This window comes from Orcinus orca, chromosome 1 (assembly GCF_937001465.1).
Source record: "Orcinus orca chromosome 1, mOrcOrc1.1, whole genome shotgun sequence".
Lineage (NCBI taxonomy): Eukaryota > Metazoa > Chordata > Mammalia > Artiodactyla > Delphinidae > Orcinus > Orcinus orca.
The window spans coordinates 127,225,283-127,246,741 of record NC_064559.1 but is presented as its reverse complement, the minus strand read 5'-3'; the positions used below and the strand labels follow the sequence as shown (position 1 = coordinate 127,246,741).

The 21,459-nt window shown below is 38.3% G+C and overlaps 1 protein-coding gene across 2 annotated transcripts in view; it reads right to left on the bottom strand.

Annotated features, from left to right (window-relative positions):
- The window catches only part of DPYD (dihydropyrimidine dehydrogenase), a 795,698-nt gene that overhangs the window by 95,145 nt on the left and 679,094 nt on the right, over window positions 1-21,459 (bottom strand). The window contains exon 20 of one of the 2 annotated variants that reach the window (XM_004263062.3): window positions 20,029-20,208. The exons of the other annotated variant lie outside the window; for it this stretch is intronic. Coding sequence (XP_004263110.1) covers window positions 20,029-20,208 — 180 coding nt within the window. The remainder of the gene's footprint in view (window positions 1-20,028; window positions 20,209-21,459) is intronic. 2 annotated transcript variants of the gene reach the window in all.

The following is a 21,459-nucleotide window of genomic DNA, read 5'->3' as shown; positions in this document are numbered from 1 at the left end:
TTGGCTGGGCATCCAGCCAGACGTGCACACAAATCTAGACAGGCACTGCAGCTGCCGAAGGAGAGGCCCGATGCTGGGGAGGGCAGAGAAGTCTGCGGGAGCCTGTGCAGGCTCCTCCCCATTGAAGGCTCTCTCTTCTCCATTACCCCCCAGCTCTCTTTATCTCAAACATGTTTAAAGACATAAATCAGCAGACAAGAAGGACTAGATTCATTAAGGCAATGGGTGGGGAAAATATATGCATATAAATAAATATCTAAATTCATAACCCAAACTGGAATTGTTGTAGAGGAGCTCAAAGTCAAGAAATCCAAAATAAAGAGACAGAACTGAAGGAAGAGATGGGTTCGTGACCTTTGCCTGTAAACAGAGTACATGGTGAGAGGATCAGGCCAGTGGGCAGGATGGCAATGTGGCTAACGATCTTGATGCCAGCAGTGAAGGGCCTAGGAAAGGAGGTGATGTGCCTGCAAAAGTAATGATTTATCCTGAGTCCACTGAATACAGGTGAGCAAGCAGGTGTCGTGTTATTCTCAGTACAATCCACTACCACAGGTCACTGGAAGGCAGGTAGAAAGTTCACCACTTTGCCCACAGATTAATAGAATCTTAATCTGCTGTCAACCCAGCTCAAATCTAAAGCATTAGAAACAATGATTGTCTCAGCACAGGATGATAAGTAGAGGCAGTGAAGCACAGTGGGCAAGTGTGCAGATTTTGTGAGCACATACACCTGGGCTAGAATGCTGTCTCTGCTTTTACTAGCATGGGAACTTGTACAACTTTCTTAACCTCCCTGAGTCTCTTTTCTCCACAGGAAAAAGAGGAAAATGGTTCAAACCTTACATGGATTGTTATAAGGATTAAAGTAGGTAACATACAAAGCTGTCAAAACAATACTACACAGCAACCAGTTGAAAGTATTTTTATCATATCATCATAATTATTAATTCTACATTTCTTTGGGCAAATGACTATGAAGTCATGAACTGACTCTAACAGCTTTGTCTGTTTTATAAGATGAACACATACATCACTGAATGGTAGATGCAGGACTTAGCCAGGCTGTGCATTCAGTGGGTGCAGTTGAGGGGCATCACTGGCCCCTTGGAATAACAAGACGGATCCCATTGACAAGACATGGGATGATGAAACCATGTAAGAGGAAGTTCATTGGAACAAAGGAATTCTTGGAATGGGAATATTAATGTCTAGAGAAGATGTAAGAAAAATTTTAAGCTAAGGAATCATTGTGTTTATGGCCATGACACAGGAATTAAAAAATCAGGTGAAAGTAGATTTTGTGTCTCATAGAATTTGAAGCACCCTCATTGTCACAATCATAGGTAGATGATGCTGTTACTTTCTTCATAGCCTTTAGAGTCTCTAACAGTGAGTGTGAGAAGGGGATTTGTATTTTAAAAACTCCAGAGTACATATATAAATGAGTAAAAAGTGTATCTTACTCTGGCTAACAGTTTTTATTGGACATCCTTCAAGTACCAAATAAAGTACTTAAAACTCATTGGATTAAGTTCTGATGAGCCTAGAAATGCTAAGGAGAGGGAAAGACATGATTTGATACAGAGTTATAGATCTGATTTCTGTGTGTGGAAATTCACATAAATTTGTTTTTGTCGCACTGATTTTGATAACGTGCCATAAAACTTTTGTTAATGCTAAGAGGAAAGACATAGCTAACGCTATAAATTCATATAGATATCTCTGCCTTACATATTTTGGTAGCAAATTAAATTTATCACTTCATTATCCCTTCCTGGCAGTTGGAAGTTGTAGACTTTAATGGAAGGTGCCAGGGCTGCTAATAGAATCTTCTCGTCACAGATGAAGGAAATGTAAAAGCAAAACTCACAAAGATTTGATGGGTTTTATGCTAAAAGACAACAGCACCCAAAAACACAAGCTAAGAATGAAGCCTGTACCCTATCAGGGGATGGAATTAATTATCTAACAGATTTGTAACTCTTTCTCTGCTATAAATAAAAATGCAGCAGTTTTCACAAGTGATCATTTGGCCACAGCCATTGCCTAGTATAGATTGGAATTAATGAGGACATTTACATAAAGCTTATACTACCATTTTCCACCCTCGAGACAGTTCATCTGTCCTTTCCCAATTGCTCCTAATTTCCCAGATTGAGATGGACACTTGTTCCTTTCTGCTTCTATAACTCCAGTATCATAATAGCAGTTATGTTGAAAGGAGGTATAGTTCAGTGGTTAAAGGCACAGTTTTGCAATAAACAGAACTGGGTCTCTATCCTGCTTCCACTAGTAATAACTAAACCTCTTTAAGCCTCAGCTTCCACCTTTATAAAATGAGGGTTTATATACATATAAGTAAATGCATGTATATATGTATATGTGTAGATAGTTATGTAAAGCAGTTAATTAATTTATTACTGTTATTATTATTATTATTTTTGCAATTTACCATCCCTTGATGATAAAGGGTGTATCTTGTTCATCACTCAATCTCAATTATCTACCACAATGCCTGGTATGTAACAGATACTCAGTATTTGTTGAATGAATATACATATGTTTAAATGATTAAAAGCCAAACTCAAATTAAAGCTTCTGAGCTAAGCAGAGAGACATAAATTCTAGTTAGTTCCCCAAATCAAACCTGTCACAAATGTTATGAGTTCAGAAAAGATATGTGATATTTGTTTCCAGCCATAATTTTTTAGGAGATGCATCTTAGATAATAGGAAGCACAAAAGCAGAAGCTTGAAGGAAAAAAATACCAGCATCAAAATATAGTTTTGAACTTTTTACAACTTTGCCATAGTAACGCCTCACAAAATGCACAAAATGTATACGTGTGAATCGAAATTCAACCTCAAGAGTTTTGTCTTTATTTCTATAAATGTTATAATTTTATTATCTATTAATAATGGTGCTATTACAAGACAAAATGTCAATGCATATATTAAAGCATCAGAAAGGTATTTGGCTTAAATTTCCAGACAAATGTCCCACTGGGTTTGTCTGTATAAGGGTGCGTAGGACATTAGGGCAAAAGAGCCCAGCCTTGCATGTAACACTCTATCAACAATCAATTTAAGGTTCTGTTCTGGGAGCTGTGGCCTCAGGCAAGGCCAGCTTTTCTTCAGAGGCTGCAAACACTGGCTGATGATACAAAGCAAAGGAAGCTGAAGGCCTACCAAAGGACCTAATCAAATCTTCCATCTTTCTGAAACAGCTTCTCATTTGCATTGTGATGCCGCATCCCTTACCTGTGTCACTCCTCACGGAGCCAGTTGTTCCCCTTCTAGATTTCTAAGCCCTAGCCAACCTCCCTGATGTGCAAGGCCTAAAGTATTCCAATTCCACGCCCAGTTGGCAGAGGGAGTTGGCAGAGGGAAATACATTTGTTTATGCCCCCAGCCATCCATTTGCTTTAAGCTGGTTTCCAGCCAAGATTGTTATCTAGGTACCAGTTATTCTTTTCCAATAGTTAAATTCATAAGGTTTTAGTTTCCCAAAGGCTACCTGATTAAAGTGATTTGGACATAAAAAGTGTCTTTAGTATTTCTTGTATGATATATCTTACTTTGTCCCTAGAAATATTACTGAATGCTTCTTTTCTAGTTTCTTTCAGAATTAGTTGTTTATTTTTTAAAAGTTAATTTAACATATTTATGTATATTTACACACAGTAAAATACACAGTAGACAGTTGGAGGAGTTTGAATAAATAAATATATCCATGAATCTATGACCCTAATCAAGGTATAGGACCTTGTTATCACTCCAGAAAATTCCCTTGTGCCTTCTTCCAGTCAATTTCTACTTATCACTGTTGTTATTTTGAAATCAAGTAGGACCCTGTAGGATCCTGTGGGGATCCTGGGCACAGAAGCTTTTCTATGTCCTCCATTTCTTGTTTATAGGGAATAGCCTTCAGCTTCCATGACCTTCCCTGAATTCCAAAGGGTAGGTTCAAACTGTTGCTAATCAGGGAAGGAAGGGGACACACAGACAGACAAAGGAGGAACAGTCCAAAAACAATAGCGCAGCCTTGGGGCAGGGTCCTGCTTCCGCCTCAAGGGATACACATAACAATATCTTTGAGCTCTTCTGCAGAACCCAACCCCCCAACAAATGGAAGATGTTAACTACTTGATGAAGGATTCTTCATTTCAGAGAGAAGGTCACAGTTTGATAACCTCAAGAATCACAGAAGTTCACTGGGAGACCACCTGAGGCCAGATTAAAGGAATACAGGCCCTGCACACACCTTGATCCTTATCAGCAACCCTACCCTTGAACCATTGCTATAAAACTCCTCACCAAATCCCCCGGGGTTGGAACACACAGTTTGGCAGCAGAAGCCTGCTGTGTCCCCCTTTGCCTGGCAAAGCAATAAAGCTATTCTGTGCTACTTCACATAAAACTCTGTCTCCAAGATTCAATACAGCACCAGTGCACAGAGGACAAGTTTTCAGCATCAATTTCTAACAAAATTTATTTTTCCCATACTAAAATTCCACATAAAGGGAATTATTTCGTAAGTATTCTTTTGTGTCTGGCTTCTTCCTCTTAACATAATGTTTTTGAAATTCATCTATCTCAAACTTTAAGGAGATATGTTTTTATTTCTCTTTGATAAATACCTGGGAGGAGAACTGTTGGGTCTTATAAGAAAGTGCCAAAGAGTTTTACAAAGTGGTTGTAACATTTTATATTTCCACTGGCAAAATACAGAGGTCTAGTTGCTCCATATTCTTGCCAACATTTGACATTGTCAGTCTTTTTAATTTTAGCCATTACAGTGGGTGTGAAGAGGTATCTCATTGTGGTGTTTCACTGCACTTTTTTTTTTTTTTTTTTTTGCGGTACGCGGGCCCCTCACTGTTGTGGCCTCTCCCATTGGGGAGCACAGGCTCCGGAGGTGCAGGCGCAGCGGCCATGGCTCACGGGCTCGGCCGCTTCGCGGCATGTGGGATCTTCCTGGATCGGGGCACGAACCCGTGTCCCCTGCATCAGCAGGTGGACTCTCAACCACTGCACCACCAGGAAAGCCCTGCTGCACTTTTTAATGTCACCTAAGCTTTTTCTGTTTTTCCTTACCCAGGTTTGTCAGTTCTTACCTAGTACTGTCATTTACTTAGGAGAATATCATTCCTAATCACAGGTCAGGCTACCTAAACTATGGTGACGTGCAAGGTCACCTGTGTGATGGAATATAAGTTGGTGATGACAAAAGATGCATCTACCAAAACATTTCCTTGACTCACTCCTGCTAAGCTTCCTTTGGGTTTTCCAGGAGGGGCAGAATGTACCACCATCACAGATAGGCTTATCAGGCTTTTGGTAAATTAATTTTGGTAAATTAATTAAACAGAAGTCTGCTCAATTTTGGTGCCAAAGGACTAACGGAAGAAAAAAGGAGTGGGGCAAGGAAGTGGGGCTATAGAATGTCTGTCTTTGGACTCTACCTTGTTTCTTTTATTCAATTACTGCCTGCTCTAGGCCTTGACACCTACCTAACCAGTTAATGCCTTCCTCCTTAGCCCACGGAAATTATCCTTGAAGCTCCTTAGAATCAAGTGTATCTCTTATTAATTGACTTAATGTGAAAAAACCGCACCACATTTCATACAATTTAGGCTAAATACATTTTTTAAACACAGTGCAAATCAATTGAACTGTCCTTTCATGTTGCATCCTTCAACTGCTGAATATTCTATATGGCATTTCACAGAAATATGATTTGATTTGAGAACATCTGCAGCAGTCTGGAACACATTTCCCCCTGTACTTGACTTTTAGCTCATTATAGCTCTCAGATGTTCTCTCAGCAATCCTGTGACATATTGGAGTGTTACTGAACAAACATCAGTGAAGCCTATGTCTTGAGTAGTGTCAATCTCGGTTGAAAATGTTTCAGCTTTCTTAGCATCAACACTAGAAGAATTTAATTAACCCACTGAAACTTTCAAAATGATAGCTAATGCATGTAAGAAATGAGAAATCTGAAACGTAGGGGGAGAGTGGATAAGTGCTTAACCTCCCACAAGCTGATGCCTGCCACCCTCAGCCTGCGCTTAGGAAGCCCATGAAAAGCCTTGCTGCTCTGTGCAGCCTCCTAGACTTTGCCATGAAACCTCTGGCTTGCTCTGTCACCCCTCCGGAGATGGAGAAGGTGGAGGTGGCAACCACTGCTGTCACACTCCCCTGGTCCCCAAACGAGGTCAGCTTCCAACCTCTAATCAGCTCCCATCCAGCTGCTCTTATGTTTTTAGTAGGTGGGGTTGGGAGACCAAGGTCAGAAAAGCGCTGTTGGCAGTGACACAGTTTTTTGCCCACTGCAGCTATTACATTAAGGAAGCAGCTGGTGAGATAATGTATGCCAAAGTGCTTTGTAAATTATAAAGTGCTTATATAATTGTCAGGGATAATCACTACTGTTGTTTTATTCCTAGGTTGCAGGAAGAGCACTGAACTGGGCTACTGGGTGGCAAAGTCCACCAGAAAGCTGGAGAGATGGGCGTGTGGGGTCCAGAGGGGGGGTCTTGGTGAGAGTACACATTTGGATGATAACAGCAAGGAGATTAAAATTGGCTTCTGGGTCTGATGAGCACAGACAGTAATAGAAGAGCCATGGACAGGGGAATGTTATGTGAGGGCCAAAAAAGGGGAGGGGTTCTAAAACATTAAGTCCAAGAAGCTTCTGTTCAGACACAGAAATGTTGTTTGACCCCAAGCCTCTGTCATACTTTCGGCCTTAGCTTGGGCCCTAGCCTTCCCACACTTCCTAGGCCTTAATTTCAGATTGTTTTGGAAAACATTCTCAAGTTCCCTGCCACCCCTGCTATTCTGTGCATATCTCTATATCACTGTAATTATCATACTATATTATATAAATAACTCTTTAATTGCCTAATTTCCACACTAGTCTGTGATCCTTTTAAAGAAGGCAGCATTATAACGCCTGGCACATACTAGGTGCTAACTGTCGTTTGCTTGATAAAAAGTAAGGGAGAAATCAGGAGAAAAGAGTGTTCAAAAATCTAAGAAGAAATTTCTAATAGGAAGAAGTGGTCAATTGTTGAATGTAAGGAGATCTAGTAAAGACAAGACTGGAAATTACTGGATTTGGTGATCACTAAATCACATAACTTGAACAAGAGCAGTTCGAGTGATTTGGGGGGTGGGGATGGATAGAAATCTAATTTTGATGGGTTGGAGATAGTAAAGCAAGTAAAGGATGAGAGACAATGAGTAGAGATGATGTTTTCTGGAACCTGACCTGTGACAGGAAGAAAAAATTCAGACCCTGTTATTTATTTTTCTCAACAATCCTATGGGATACCTATTGTTATCCCAATTTTTTAAACATGGAAATGGTGGCTAAGAGGAAAGTATGTAAGCTGCCCAAGGCCTTACTACTAACAAGAAAGAAGCTATGTGAAAAGCATAAACGCTGCTCAGTTTCATCAGTTGGATTAAGCCAATGGTGGGATCTCTTCACAATAACTTATTTAAAACCAGCTACAAAGCAGGAATAAATATTTTTGCTGTACGGTTTGGAAACAAGGCTATCTGGTATCTTCCGGCATTTTGCCAAGAGATCAGGCCCAGGGTGGAGTGATGTAATGGAAAACCGCATTATGGAAAACCGCATTATGGTACCAGCTGCCAGCACGTGGAAAGAGGTGCAGAAAGGAAAGTGAAGGTCACTAAAGAGGAGCTCTTCCGTTTTACAATTTTCAAAGGGCTACAGAGCTATCAGTCCTCTGGCAACAGCTACAAGTTATTTGCAATTCTGTATTAATCCTCACTGGCTGGTTGTACTCTGGTAATAATCATACTTGAAATGTCAGTGACTTAACACAATAAAAGTTGATTTCTCACTCATAAAAAAAAGACTGTTGTGTCTCTGGATATCCTCAATGTGGCGGCTCAGCAATCTAGGCCATCCATTTTACGTTGCCACTTTCTCAACATGAGACTTCAGAGTTTGCTATGGCAAAGGAAAGGGAATTTAGAGAACTGAGTGCCAGCCGTGAAATGTTTCCACTCAGAATCACATGCCACATTTCACTCACACTGCATCAACGAGATCTAGTCACCTAGTCCTATGAAGCATCCAAGAGGCAAGGAGGTTTACTTCTCCCACAGAACAAGGAAATATTAGTAAGCACCACCAATGCTGACCACAAACTCTGAGGGTATGAACAGAGAAGGATAATCTTGCAGGCTTGTTCTATATCTCAGTGAAGAATGTATACAGTAGTCCTGGGATAATTCTATTTTCTTAGGAGGCCAGGATTACTACAAATGCCATATGTTTACTGTCATTAATTTCACTTGGGACCTATCTTAAGCGTAAAGAAACATTTAGGCAACATTTGGTAACATTTAGGCTCCAAAAGATAACCAGCTTGATAGCCCTGAAACGACGGGTGACATTCTATAGCTCAGTTGGAATGGGCATATGCAGAGAATAATTGAAAGCAGAGGATCTAGAGAAGGTTCTCTAGTTTGAGATGAAATAGGATACAATTGATAAGCAGGAAAGACAAGAAAAATGCTTTAAAGATATACGGCAACAGAGGTTCAGGAGGCACGGTCTTGACGTGGCTTGCCAGGAACAATCCACAGTAGATGGGGCAGCATGGGAGTGAGGCTTCAGGGCACTTCCAAGTCTATGAGGCAACTTCACAGACAGAGCCTGAAGCTGCAAATCAAAGAATTCCCTATGTAGCATTAGTCACATTCTCTGGGCAGGTTGTAGTCACATCTTCTCAAACACGTTTCTAGGGGTCACTCGTGGCCATGAAGCACAGACTAATATAGGGCATGGATTTTAGACACGAATAAGATTGCTTTCCAATATCTATACAGCATGAAACGGAGGGGATATTTAGAAATTAGGTGGTTAATTAGGTCAATATGGCAACCAAACAGAGTAATCAGGTTTCTAAGGAGAAGAGGAGAAGGGATAGATATTTCATCTGGATATCTAAATGGATTTAGTTAATTGGGAGACTGCCAATTATTCAGAACAATTGAAGATATCTTGGCCTATCCTTCCTAAACTTCCAGGGTTTTGGTAATGCTATTCAATGGCAGTTACATGCATATAATTTCAAAGGTAAAAAAATACAAAACCAAAACCAAAATACAATAACAAAACCAAAGAACTATGGTTTGTCTTGTTTGATGTTTTGTGGGAGGGGGTAAATCACATCTTTCTTTTGAATTTCAAATAGCATTTAATTTTTTTTCTCAAATCTTAGATTAGGATAGGGCTTCCCTGGTGGCGCAGTGGTTGAGAGTCCGTCTGCCGATGCAGGGGACACGGTTTCGAGCCCTGGTCCGGGAAGATCCCACATGCCGCGGGGCAACTGGGCCCGTGAGTCACAACTACTGAGCCTGCACGTCTAGAGCCTGTGCTCCGCAACAAGAGAGGCTGTGACAGTGAGAGGCCCACGCACCGCGATGAAGAGTGGCCCCGCTCGCCGCAACTAGAGAAAGCCCTCGCACGGAAATGAAGACCCAACACAGCCAAAAAAAAAAAGAAATCTTAGATTAGGATAAATTGTCATAAAGCTTAATATAATTAGAATCTCTGATTGACTATAATTGACTCTTTGCATTATCAAAATGACTCCTTTAATACCAGAATATTATATCTTTTATATAATGCTCCGTTTATTCAAGTGGACAGTGAGCTTAAACAGAGATATAACAAATGCCTATTTTTTTCTCAGGGGCATAGCTCAGAATTACAGAGAGATATTTTGCTTTATTCCATAAAATCAGGATTAGGAACAAAGCTAACTGGTTTGCGATAAATGTTCACTGATTTTGTAGAGTTCTTAGGAGGGAGGATAGGAGATGAGTTTGAGGATAGTATTTGAATTCAAATTTTATCTTACATGCTTATACTAATGGTTTCTTTACAAATCCTCAGTCCCCACCCAGAACAAGAAAAATCCTAATTTCTTTTCCTGGCTTAAAAGTACCATCAGAATTAATGTGGGTAACTTGTGTTGAAGATGAAAAGCACTTTTACACAAGTTCTAAGTATATAATTAATATTAATGAGGTGCATTCTGATTAAAGTAGTATATTTGATGAAGTATGAGGAATTATACTGAACCACTTACTTTCATGAAAGTGACAAAGGGAATAATTTCATTTGTACTTGGAATTAGATATCAATTTAATGAGTGAGAAGAAATAGGGACTCGTAAGTTTTAAAAGCATGATGGGATGCTGGCAACAGTAAAAATGTTGTATGGCTTACATTTTATTTCAGGCACACAGTGGTGGACTGCAACGAGGTGGGTATAATGGTTACAAATTCAAGAGCTCATCGCTGCCCAAATTCCTAAACCAGTCAAGCTGTCAGTGCTCCACACTCCAGGAAGTGCAAAGCCATATCCTGCAACATCTTTCTGTGTCGGTGCCCATGCAGGCATTACCAATTGATCACATACCTCCGCTGGGCTTGGCTTTGAGTTAGAATTCTCCTCTACAAAATGCTCTCAGTAATTGCCACCAAATATCAGAGTTCCCCTGTGCAATGAACCCACCTACCCCTGAGATGGGAGAGAAAACAAGCTGGGAAGGTTTATAGGGGCACACACTGGTTATAAGCAATGCAAAACTATCTCTTCCTATAACATGAGAGACTTCTACCAGCCCCTCCTATAATTGTTGATATTAAATTCTGATACAGTTACTCTGATTTGGCAACAAAGTAGGCCCCTCCCTTTCACCTACAGTAGGACCAGTGATGAACCATTCATGCTAGTTTACTGCCCAGACCCCAAATTAACAAATTTATCTCCATTTTGCTTGGAAAGCAAACATTTCTGATTTGTTTAGGAGCTTTTTTGTGTGTATGAAAGGGAATGCTTCAAAGGACAAAGTTGCAGGCTTTTAAGCAGATCAAACAAAACTAACCTAATAAGGGCATGTTATCAATAGAAAGCCAAGAGAATGTATAAAAATAATGTATGAGTATCAGCTGGAAAATCTACACAGAAGATTGAAGAAATCCACTCATAAAGCATTGCTCAAATGTTTATGCTTACCCTAATGTTATCCATATATTTTGGATACAAATATATCACATATCCAAATTACCCCAATCTATCTATCTATGTTAGACTTAATTATAACAATAACTGCCATGCATTGAATGCCTGCTATGTGCTACATACATCATATATATGTTTTCTGGCCCTCACAAAGCACCCATGAAATCAGTATCATTATCTCACTTTGGCATTTCAGCAAAGGGGAACTGTAGGATTCATGTGGTTGGTCCAAGTTCACCCAGTAGTAAGACACTGAGGTGGGATTCAAACCCAGACCTGCTGGACTCCAAACACAGTGCTCTTTTTACTACAGCGGCATATTGACTCCTTTGTGGGATTCTTACACATTAATGAGCTGATGAGACACTCAGGACTACAAGAGGGGGATATCAAATCTTATCCAGCATTTTTTGCTTATAAGTAGGAATAATCACCATTTGTAACAGGTGATTGCCCTATTCTAAAAGGATACTTGGCAATTCAGCATTCTACCTAAGATACTACTCAAACCATCTGATGATATTTAGAGATGTAGATAAGTTCCCATATCTATGCAGTAGACTCATTTGGTAATTTTGGAAAGTTTGAATTTCCAGGAACTGATGCTGTTTTTTTGCCATGTTCTATGAAATGAACTAAAACAATAAAAAATATTTAGCCTCATGCAATCAGTCATAGAAAGCAATAATATTGATTTCTATTTCAATCATTACCCAAGTTAACTGAAAGAAATGTAACATGTCATCTGGAACTTCTCTAACTGTATAATGTATCCCCAAAACATAACTGCAGGGACAAAGCTGCAATGAGAAAAAATAGCATGGACAAGAACTATGAGGCCGTAAGATGAACTTGAAAGAAAATGGCTTTCATCACCTTTTCTCTCTCTTTTCTGGGCTAGCCGTGCAAGTGGTCATGGATAGGAGTTTGCTGCAAGAGCCCATGGGCTCCCTCACAGTGGATTTTTCATTGTAAGATTCCGTGTACTTGTTGATAAGATTAAATTATTTCAAATCCAGTTTACTTGAATAAAGTATTACATATATTTATTCTGGTCACAAGTTCTTTGTGAGATATAAGTATTATGGATATTTTCTCTCATTCTGTGACTTAAATTTTCATTTCCTTAACTTGCCTTTTGATGAGCACTTGCCTTTTGAAGTGCAACTTATCTTTTTTTTTTCTTGTATGGTTAGTGCTTTTTGTATCCTATCTAAAAATTTTTCCTTATAAGTAAATATATTTACTTATATTTTCTTTAAAACTTTTATAGTCTTTTTACTTTTATATCTATGATATATTTAAAATTACTTTTGTGTCCTGTGTGAGGAAAGTATGAGGTTCATTAAAATATATCTATATCTATATCTATGCTTATCCATTAATTCTAGCACCATTTATCAAAAGGATTTTCCTTTCTCCATTGGATTGCTTTAGTGCCTTCGTCAAAAATCAATTGAGTGTATATGTGAGGGTTTACTTCTGGACTTTCCATTGATCTATTTGTCTATCCTGACACTAAAACACACTTGCTTGATTACTGAAGACTTATAGAAAGTCTTGAAGGCAGATAGGTCAAATCATCTAAGTCTGTTCTTTTTCAAGATTGTTTTGGCTATTCTGGCACCTTTGAAATCCAATGTAAATTTTAGAATCAGTTTATCAACTTCTACATAAACGTGTGCTGCGATTTTGATTGGGATTGTCATAACTCTACAGATCAATTTGGAGAGAACTGAGATCTTAACATATCTCTCCATTGATATTTCTTCATTAATTTTTCTCAATAATTCTTTGTAGTTTTCAGTGGGTGGCTATTGCATATATTTTAATTTGTTCCTAAGTACTTTGTAGTTTTTAAATGCCATTGTAAATGACATTTTAAAATTTAATTTTCTGTTTATTGTTCCTGTTGTTCATACAGAAATATAACTGACTTTTGTATATTGTCTTTTGTCCTGAAACTTTGCTTAATTCATTTATTGACTTTAATAGTATTTTTATAGGTTTTTAAGGATGTTTTATGTACACAATATTACTATCTGCAAATGAAAACAGTCTTAGTCCTTTGTTTCCAATCTGGATGCCATTTCTTTCTTTTCATGTCCTTATTGCACTAGTTAGGACCTCCAGTATAATACTGGATATAAGTAGTGAGCATAGACATTTACGCTTAGTTCTTGATCTTAGGAGAAAAAGTTTATTTTTTTTGCCATTATATATGAAATGAGCTGTAGAATTTTTGTACATGCCCTTTATCAGATTGAGGAAGTTTCCTTCCACTAGATTGCTTAGGGTTTTATGATAAGTAAATGATGAATCTTTTCAAATGCTTTTTCTGCATCTAAGGACTTGTACTGAGAACATATAAAGAACTCCTGAAGTTTAATTAAAAATAAACCCAACTTCTAAGTGGACAAAAAATTTGAATAGACACTTCACAGAAGAAGATATATGGATGGACAATAAGGACACAAAGAAGTGTTTAAATCATTAATTTTCAGGGAGATGAAAATTAAAATTGCAATGTCATACCAATGTACATGTACTAAAATGTCTAAAATTAAAAAGACAGAGGATACTAAATGTTGGCTGGAAGAACCAAAACACCCATCCACAGTTGGTAGCCGTGTAAAATGGTACCACCACTTTGGAAATCTGTTTATAGGTTTCTTATAAAGCATACACATCACCTTAAGACTCAGATATTACACTCCTGGGTTTTACTCAAGAGAAATGAAAATATGTATTCACAAAACCAGTTATGCCTGAATGCTTATTTCAGATATATTTATAATAAAGGGAAAGTGAAAACAGCCCAAATGTCATTTTGAATAAATATACAAATTGTGGTATATTTATACAATAAAATATTTTTTACCAATAAAAAAAATGAATTACTTAACACTCCCCAAATCATGGATGAATCTCTGAAACACTGTGCAGAGTGAGAGTAACTACACACAAAAAAACCACACAATGTGGAATTCTAATTATATGATGTTAAAGAGTATGAACAAACTAATCTATATTGATGGAAATTAGATTGTGTTTGCTTCTGGTGGTGAGGAGGAGGGAGAGATAATGACTGGGAGAGTGCAAAAGGGAATCTTTGAGGTGTTGACAATGTTCTGTATCTTGATAGAATTAAGAGTTGCATGGGTATATCATTTGTCAAAACTCATCAAATGGTTTATTTAAGACCTGTGTTTTTAAAGACAGACCTTTTTTCTTTATGTAAATTATATCTCAATTTGGAAACATAAAAAGCATGAAAAAATAAATAGCATGAAGACATAAAACTTTTAAAGTTTTGGGTAAACAGGAGATACCACTCTCCTCTTCTGAGACTGTTATTATTAGGACTTTTGTGATGATCATGCTTATGACATTATATATTCCTTGTGGATACTTCTTTGTTCTCTGTGTTGGATAATATACCAGAGACAAATAAATAGACATCTACATATCAAACACCATAACCAGATAGCAGTAGTCTTACAAAATCATATTACTTTTGGTTTTAAAAACATGAGAATGATGCATCTGGTCATATAGATGCGCCAATTTTGGTTTCTATCATCAAAATAAAGCCTTGTTTTATGAGTCATTATACAAGCACCACGACAGTTTCTCTGACTTTATCCTAATGAAAGCTTTTTAATGAGTACACATTATGTTCACTTATTAATATCACTGATATGTATTTCATCATATTTTAATACCTACTGAAAGTAATTTGGCACATTTACTGTTTTCTTCTAAAATGCCTGCTATTTTTGAAAGGGCCTGGCTGGAATTTTAATTATAAATTTGTTTCCTTTTTTTCCTTCCAAATAAGGACACCACAGATAGTCTGTGCAACTTAATTGTATAAACATGTAGCATTGTGCTAGTTGCTTGAAAACTCAAGTGTAAATAAGACACGATCTCTGTTTTCAAGTTGCTCATAATGAGCTCAGCGATGGACAAGAAGTAATGTTAACTAGAAGATAATGTCATAACTGCAATAGCAGTTATATGAACAAAGGGCTGTAGGAGAAAGGAGTGACAATTTTCCCAGAGGGAGAGGAAGATAGTCATAGATGGCTTCACAAAGTAAGTGACATTTAAGATAGATCTTAAAAAAAATAAAGAGAGATCAATATATCATTCATCAATTCGGCTACCACGCTGTTGCTCCCACATGGTAGATGTTGGGTCAGGCACTGGCACAGCGTGTGTGGTCTAGGCCCTAAAGAAGCTTATACTCTAGGTACATTTTGCCAATTCTAGAAGGAATGCAGGTTGCTCACTTGCCTATCTCACTCTTTCCACTCTGGCTTCTTTCCATTTCATTTTACTAAACTAGACTTATACACCAAAAGGAACTTTTAAGTTCAAAGTTATTATTTTTCTTTTTACATTTTTTCATTTCTGATGTCATGGGAAAAGTGATGGCTTGATAAGTCATTGACTACTAATATTTAGTTCTACCACTTAGCTGTTTTCTTACATTAATTTATTCATTCAGTTACTTATTCGAGCATCATTTATTAAGCCCTTTCTGAGTATCAGTGGGTCCCCAGAAATTGGGATACAAAGGTGAAGAAGACTGTCTGGTAGAAGAAACAGAGATGCAAAAATTCAAATGCTGTGTGATACTGGTTGCAACTAAGGTTGAAGAAGAGAAGGAGAAATTAATTCTGGTGTAGAGGTCAGAGAATAACTCAAAGAGAAGTGGATGCTTTCATTACTCTTTAGTGAATTGGAAAGACATTTCAGATGTAAGGAACAGCATGTGAAAATGAACGCAGAGACCAAGCAGTCAGTAGTGTTGTCCTGTGCTGTTTCCCTTTCAAAGGCTCTTGCTTAGGAATCCTTCATCTCAGGCACAAAGAAGTGAAGTCATTTCCTCCCATGCTTTCTGACTGTAACATTTTCTGTTCTAATATTGGAGCCTCCAATTTCTTTCATGTTTCTCAAGCAAATAATCTCCACATAATTCTTATTTCCACACCTAAAAATGCCAAATCCTAACAGTTTACTTTCTAATGTCACTAAAATATATACTTTGTCTCCAACTCTAAAGAAGAATTTGTGGATAAAGGTATAATTGCAACTATATTCTCACTTAAGTATTCTTCACAACGCTTTATCTAAAATACTTGGGGCCAAACGTAGCTCAAAATGCAGAATTTTTTTTTGGACTTTAGGAAAGAAAAGTGGTACACATACTACCTTTTCCCTAGCACCTACAGCAAGATGTGGCGTGGCAACCTGGACTTCAACACATTCGTCGCTCGGAAGTAAACACGTAAATGTTCACTCTAAGAGGAATAAATAAAGATTATAAAAGCCTCCCATCAGTTCAGGCCGGGTTTGCTGCCAAATAAGTTATGTGAAACATTTGGTTTCAGAGCTTTTTGGGTTTCAGAAGTGTTAATGAGAGATCGTGGACTTGTACTGTGGTTATCCTCATTTCATAGTTTTAGAAACAGATTTAGAGAGATTAATTAACTTGTCCAAGTTGCTTAGCTAGTATAGTAAGGAAGCATCATGGAAACCTAACAGTCTTACTTGGAACTCTGTTGGTAACCACTGTCCCATACGTAGCAAGCAAACAGTTCACTTTTATTAAGTCGCCAGGTTTTCACCAGGTAGAAGAGGGGATTAAGGTAACTGAGTATACAATAAAAGTGCTTTGCTACCTATGCGCCTCCTTTTTTTTTTTTTTTTTTTTCTTGCGGTACGCAGGCCTCTCACTGTTGTGGCCTCTCCCGCTGCGGAGCACAGCCTCCGGACGCACAGGCTCAGCGGCCATGGCTCACGGGCCCAGCCGCTCCGCGGCATGTGGGATCTTCCCGGACCGGGGCACGAACCCATGTCCCCTGCATCGGCAAGCGGACTCTCAACCACTGCGCCACCAGGGAAGCCCCCGATGCGCCTCCTTTTTGATGATACTGTGAATAGCCTCCCCTTCCTTATCCTCACAGACTTCCTCGTTGCTGACTGTCTGCATGGACTCTGGGTGTCATACTTTGAGAACTGTATCTGTCCTTACAATTCTTCTTGCTTACATGTCTTTGACCTAGCTGCTGAACTAACTCCCGCTCCTGGTTCCTCAATGGGTATTTTCAACCACTGGCCATTCAGAGCCCAGTGTGCTGCTTTTCTGGATTTCCTCTCCTGACTCTCTATTTCATTTCTCTTCCAGCTCAAAATCATTTCTTACCAGCTTTCTCCCTCAAGAAGCTTGTGTTGTTCCCATTGCTAACTTCTCGATCTCTGACTGTATTCGGTTGCTATTCTTACTTTCATTTTTCTTGGCAATGCGGATCCTTGTATGCTTCCATCAGAATCAGGTTGTTAAAAATGCAGATTCCTGGACTCACCTTTGACCAATGAAATCAGGATCTCTGGGAGCGGAGCCTGGGAATCTACATTTTCATAAGCATGCCACATGGTTTTTAAGCACCAGGAGTTGGAGGTCAATAGCTTTGTGGTGCAGCAGAGCTGGTGACTGCTCTTCCTGTGGGATCTACTTTCATGCTTGAAGGCACGAATTTATACAACTTGCACTGTAAGACTAGAGCAAACCATAAATGCCTGACTGCTTGCTCTTCCAAAGTCACATGAAGAAACATTGCTTGGGAAGTTTAATCAATTTATACGTGAGGTATGCATTAGGGAGACTATATTAAATATACTAATTACGTATATTAAATATACTAATTACTTGAAAGATAACATGACTAATTTGGCCAAACTAATTTGTTTCCATGGCTCAAGTCTCATTTTTCCTCCATCTTCAAACACTGTACTGTAATTCGTTTCTTCTAAATTTCTACTCTAATTTATTCTAGCCTGACCTCTGAGTGAAAGATGAAAGAGAGTAACAACTGTACTTTCCAAACAAATTTTTTCCTATCTAAAGAAGCCAGCTACTTCCAGCGGGGCTTTCTGAAAAGGGTCTGCAACTTCTCTTGTCCATTTATCATGAAAACAGGGTAAGAACCAGCATCCTATTCTTTAGCTAATGAGAATATAATATGAATTATTTTCAAAGATGCATACACACACACATACACACACACACACACACACCTGCAACACTAGGAAGGAATAGCTAGGAAGCCACAGCACTTTGATTCACTATTAGGGATATTAACCTAAAGGGGATAGTCACCTATTGTTTGAGTCATGTCAGCCCTCACCAGAGACTCTGGAGCATAGATCTATTAGCAGACCATCTGCTTGTTCCTCAACTTAGTGCTGAGAAATGAATTGCTAATATAATCACATAGGCAAAATCTTTTTTTTTTTTAACAAATGATAATGCTGGAAATTACACTTTTGATTTTGATGAAGGCTGGACTTACTAAAATAAAGTCTGAATCTAGATTCAAACTATCAGAAAATCAATTTCCACTTAAGTCACTGACACAAGTGTTTCCATCATTATCCATCTTCTATTTGAATATGTAAGTTTTCAAATGAGTGTGGAAGTCTTTTAAAGACAAAAATGGCACAGTGCAAGGCAGCTACTTCCATTTCAGCTTGCATGGTGACTGCATACGTTTGAGACAATGCTTTTATAGACAGTCATAAACTATCAAAACTACCATGTCAGAAACAATCGACTTGATATATTTACATTGGATGAGTATAAAGTTATTTGTAATTTTTTTTTAGTTATGAACAATTTTAGGATATTGATGGTCATTGATAAAGGCAAGAACACTCACTGTCTAAATACTTGCAGACTCAGTTTATGATAATATGATTAGTTACACTAATAATGCTGCTTAGGCACAGTCTCGCTAATTATAATATTATAAATATTAATGTCACCCAGCCTTTTTATTTGATTGCCACTCATGGAGTCATTCATCATGATATTTTCCTGGAATCCACACTGTAAGATTTTATTTCTTTCTCCCTTTTATTTTTCATCACTGGACTTGCAGGGATACACATTATTCTCCAAGAAGCCCTTATTTTTGGCTATCTGTTTGGAGAGGAATAGTGACATTTCCCATTAAAATTAGCCAAATGTAAATAGTTATATGATGTTTCTCTTATTCTTTCTGAGTCCCTAACCTTGCCATCCAAGGCAGAGTACCCAGGGTTTTTGTTTTCCATTCTTTTCCATGTGACCTGTTTCAAGTTAAGATTCATTTGAATTATTAAATGCTTCCTTAAAGAATCCTTTTACTTGCCTCTCTTTTTTTTAAGTTAATTATTGATGTAGTGACAAGCTGAAAAGACTAAGAATTATAATTTTTTCCTCCCCTCATTCAGGACTCAAGAAACGTCTTCTGACAATGGTTATCTATTTAGAATAATACAAAGGAAATACAAAGGCGAAATGCTGAATGTTGTTTTAGAAAAGATTTGCTAAAATCACTGTATTATACAAAATGTAAATGTAGTGTATATTTCTCTGAAAATAGCAGTTAGTGAGAAAGTTGGGACATAACCTTTTGAGCCCAGGTTTAACCACACAGCAGAAGCAGTTACAAAAGATACTGATTAGATTTTAATTTTAAAAACTTCATCGTATTATTCAGGGCTCCAGTGATTTGATTGTCTTGAAAATAGAAAGGTAATGTTATAATTTCCAGAGCTTGTTAAAGAATAAAGAAATCTCCAGCCTCCTACTGGAAAGAATGCCAGTCATCACCACAGTAAGCAAGAATTTGGAGGCACTTTACACTATAAACTTCAATCTTTTTCTTTTATATGACCTTGTGTTATATTGGTTTCATAAAAATGTAACTCAGAGACCTATCATAGAGTTGTAATCAAGCCTCCTTCAGAACGATTCTACAGCAGAAATCACATCAAATGGGCACTGTGTTTCCTCTGTTAGTGAGATGGTAGGAGGGCAAACAAGACCTGAAATAGAAAGTGAACAAGGCAGAGTTCTCAAGGACAACCCAGGAGAGGTGGCCACGTACCTTTCCCACGAGTTCAGCAATGCGAGGAACTGGTTTCCCTTTCTGGTGACTCTCGGTGGCTGGACTCTGCCCGTCCCAGTCTTGTAGCTCTTCAATGCTTTTCAGATAAAGCAAGGCTTTGAGGCCAGTGCAGTAGTCTTGAATGACAGTGAAATCCTGATTCTGAACAGCACTGCATACCTAGAAAAGGTGGAGCAACCAACTAAAAGTCAAGCTAAGAGCTAATTCTCCAAACAGCCTCACTTTTCATATAGTCAACACAATTTATTTTATGTGCCAGGCACTGTTCTAAGCATGACAGGTCAATTGTTGCCTGGAGGGGATGGGAGTGGTCGGGAGGGAAGGACTACAAAAGGGACAAGGAAACTTTCAGGGACTGTGAATACTTTCGTCAGCTTGATGTGGTGATGGTCTCACAGGTATACACATATTTCAAAACATCAGACTGTACACTTTAAATATGTGCAGTTTACTGTATGGCAGGTATAGTCAGTATGGCTGTAAAAAAGTTAGGTCCAACCAGAAGAATTTCCCAGGAGTTAAATTTAGCACAACATGAGAATGGACATTTTAACTCTCTCATTCTCCCTCCGTTGAGACGTGCAGCCTGGACGTGGTTCTCATGCGAGGAGGTGGTCCTGCTGAGCAGGAGACCCATCAACTCAGCCCTCATGTACCACGGCCTGCCTCTTTAGCCTCATCTATCACTGTCCCCCTTTGTATTCACTGTGCTCCAGTCAGCCAGGTCTTTCCTCTTTTCCTCGAATTCGCCACATTCCTTCTTTGCCTTAAGACCTCGTAAGATCTCGCAGCCTAGAAGGTCCTTCCCTTCTACATATGGCTAACAGCACAGCTTCAGTCTCATGGGAATTATCACTTCCTCAAGGAGGCCTCCAGGAGCCCAAAATAAGTTAAGACCTTCTTTAGCTCATATATTTTTGACTTCTAAGTCTTGCAACGTTATTTGATTGACAGTTCCCTCCCCCAATAGACTGAATCTTCAGGAGGGAAGAAGCTATTTTATTTTGCTCAACATATTATCCCCAGTGACCAGCACAGAGTTTGTCATTTATTCTGCTCTTAATAAGTATATGTTGAATGAATGCGTAATTCAGAAGAGATTTTTTAAATTTGAGTGACATTTCTTAGAAAATAGAGATTTAATTCTAGAGTTAAGGAAGGTTGATTCTGAGAAATTAGGATCATTCAAATAAAAATATACTTGAGAGTCTGTGTTAGGATTTGAATTAGAGCTTGAATTTACTGGAGTTAGAGAAACACTCCAGGTTGATTATTTACAAAGATACTTCTCCAATTTTGATACCATATATAGTCTCCAGAGACTCATTTACAACTGCCAGTAGGACCTCCTCGCCCCTATGCCCCATCATCACTTCAAATTCAAAATTTACCATATAGAGTTCAACACCT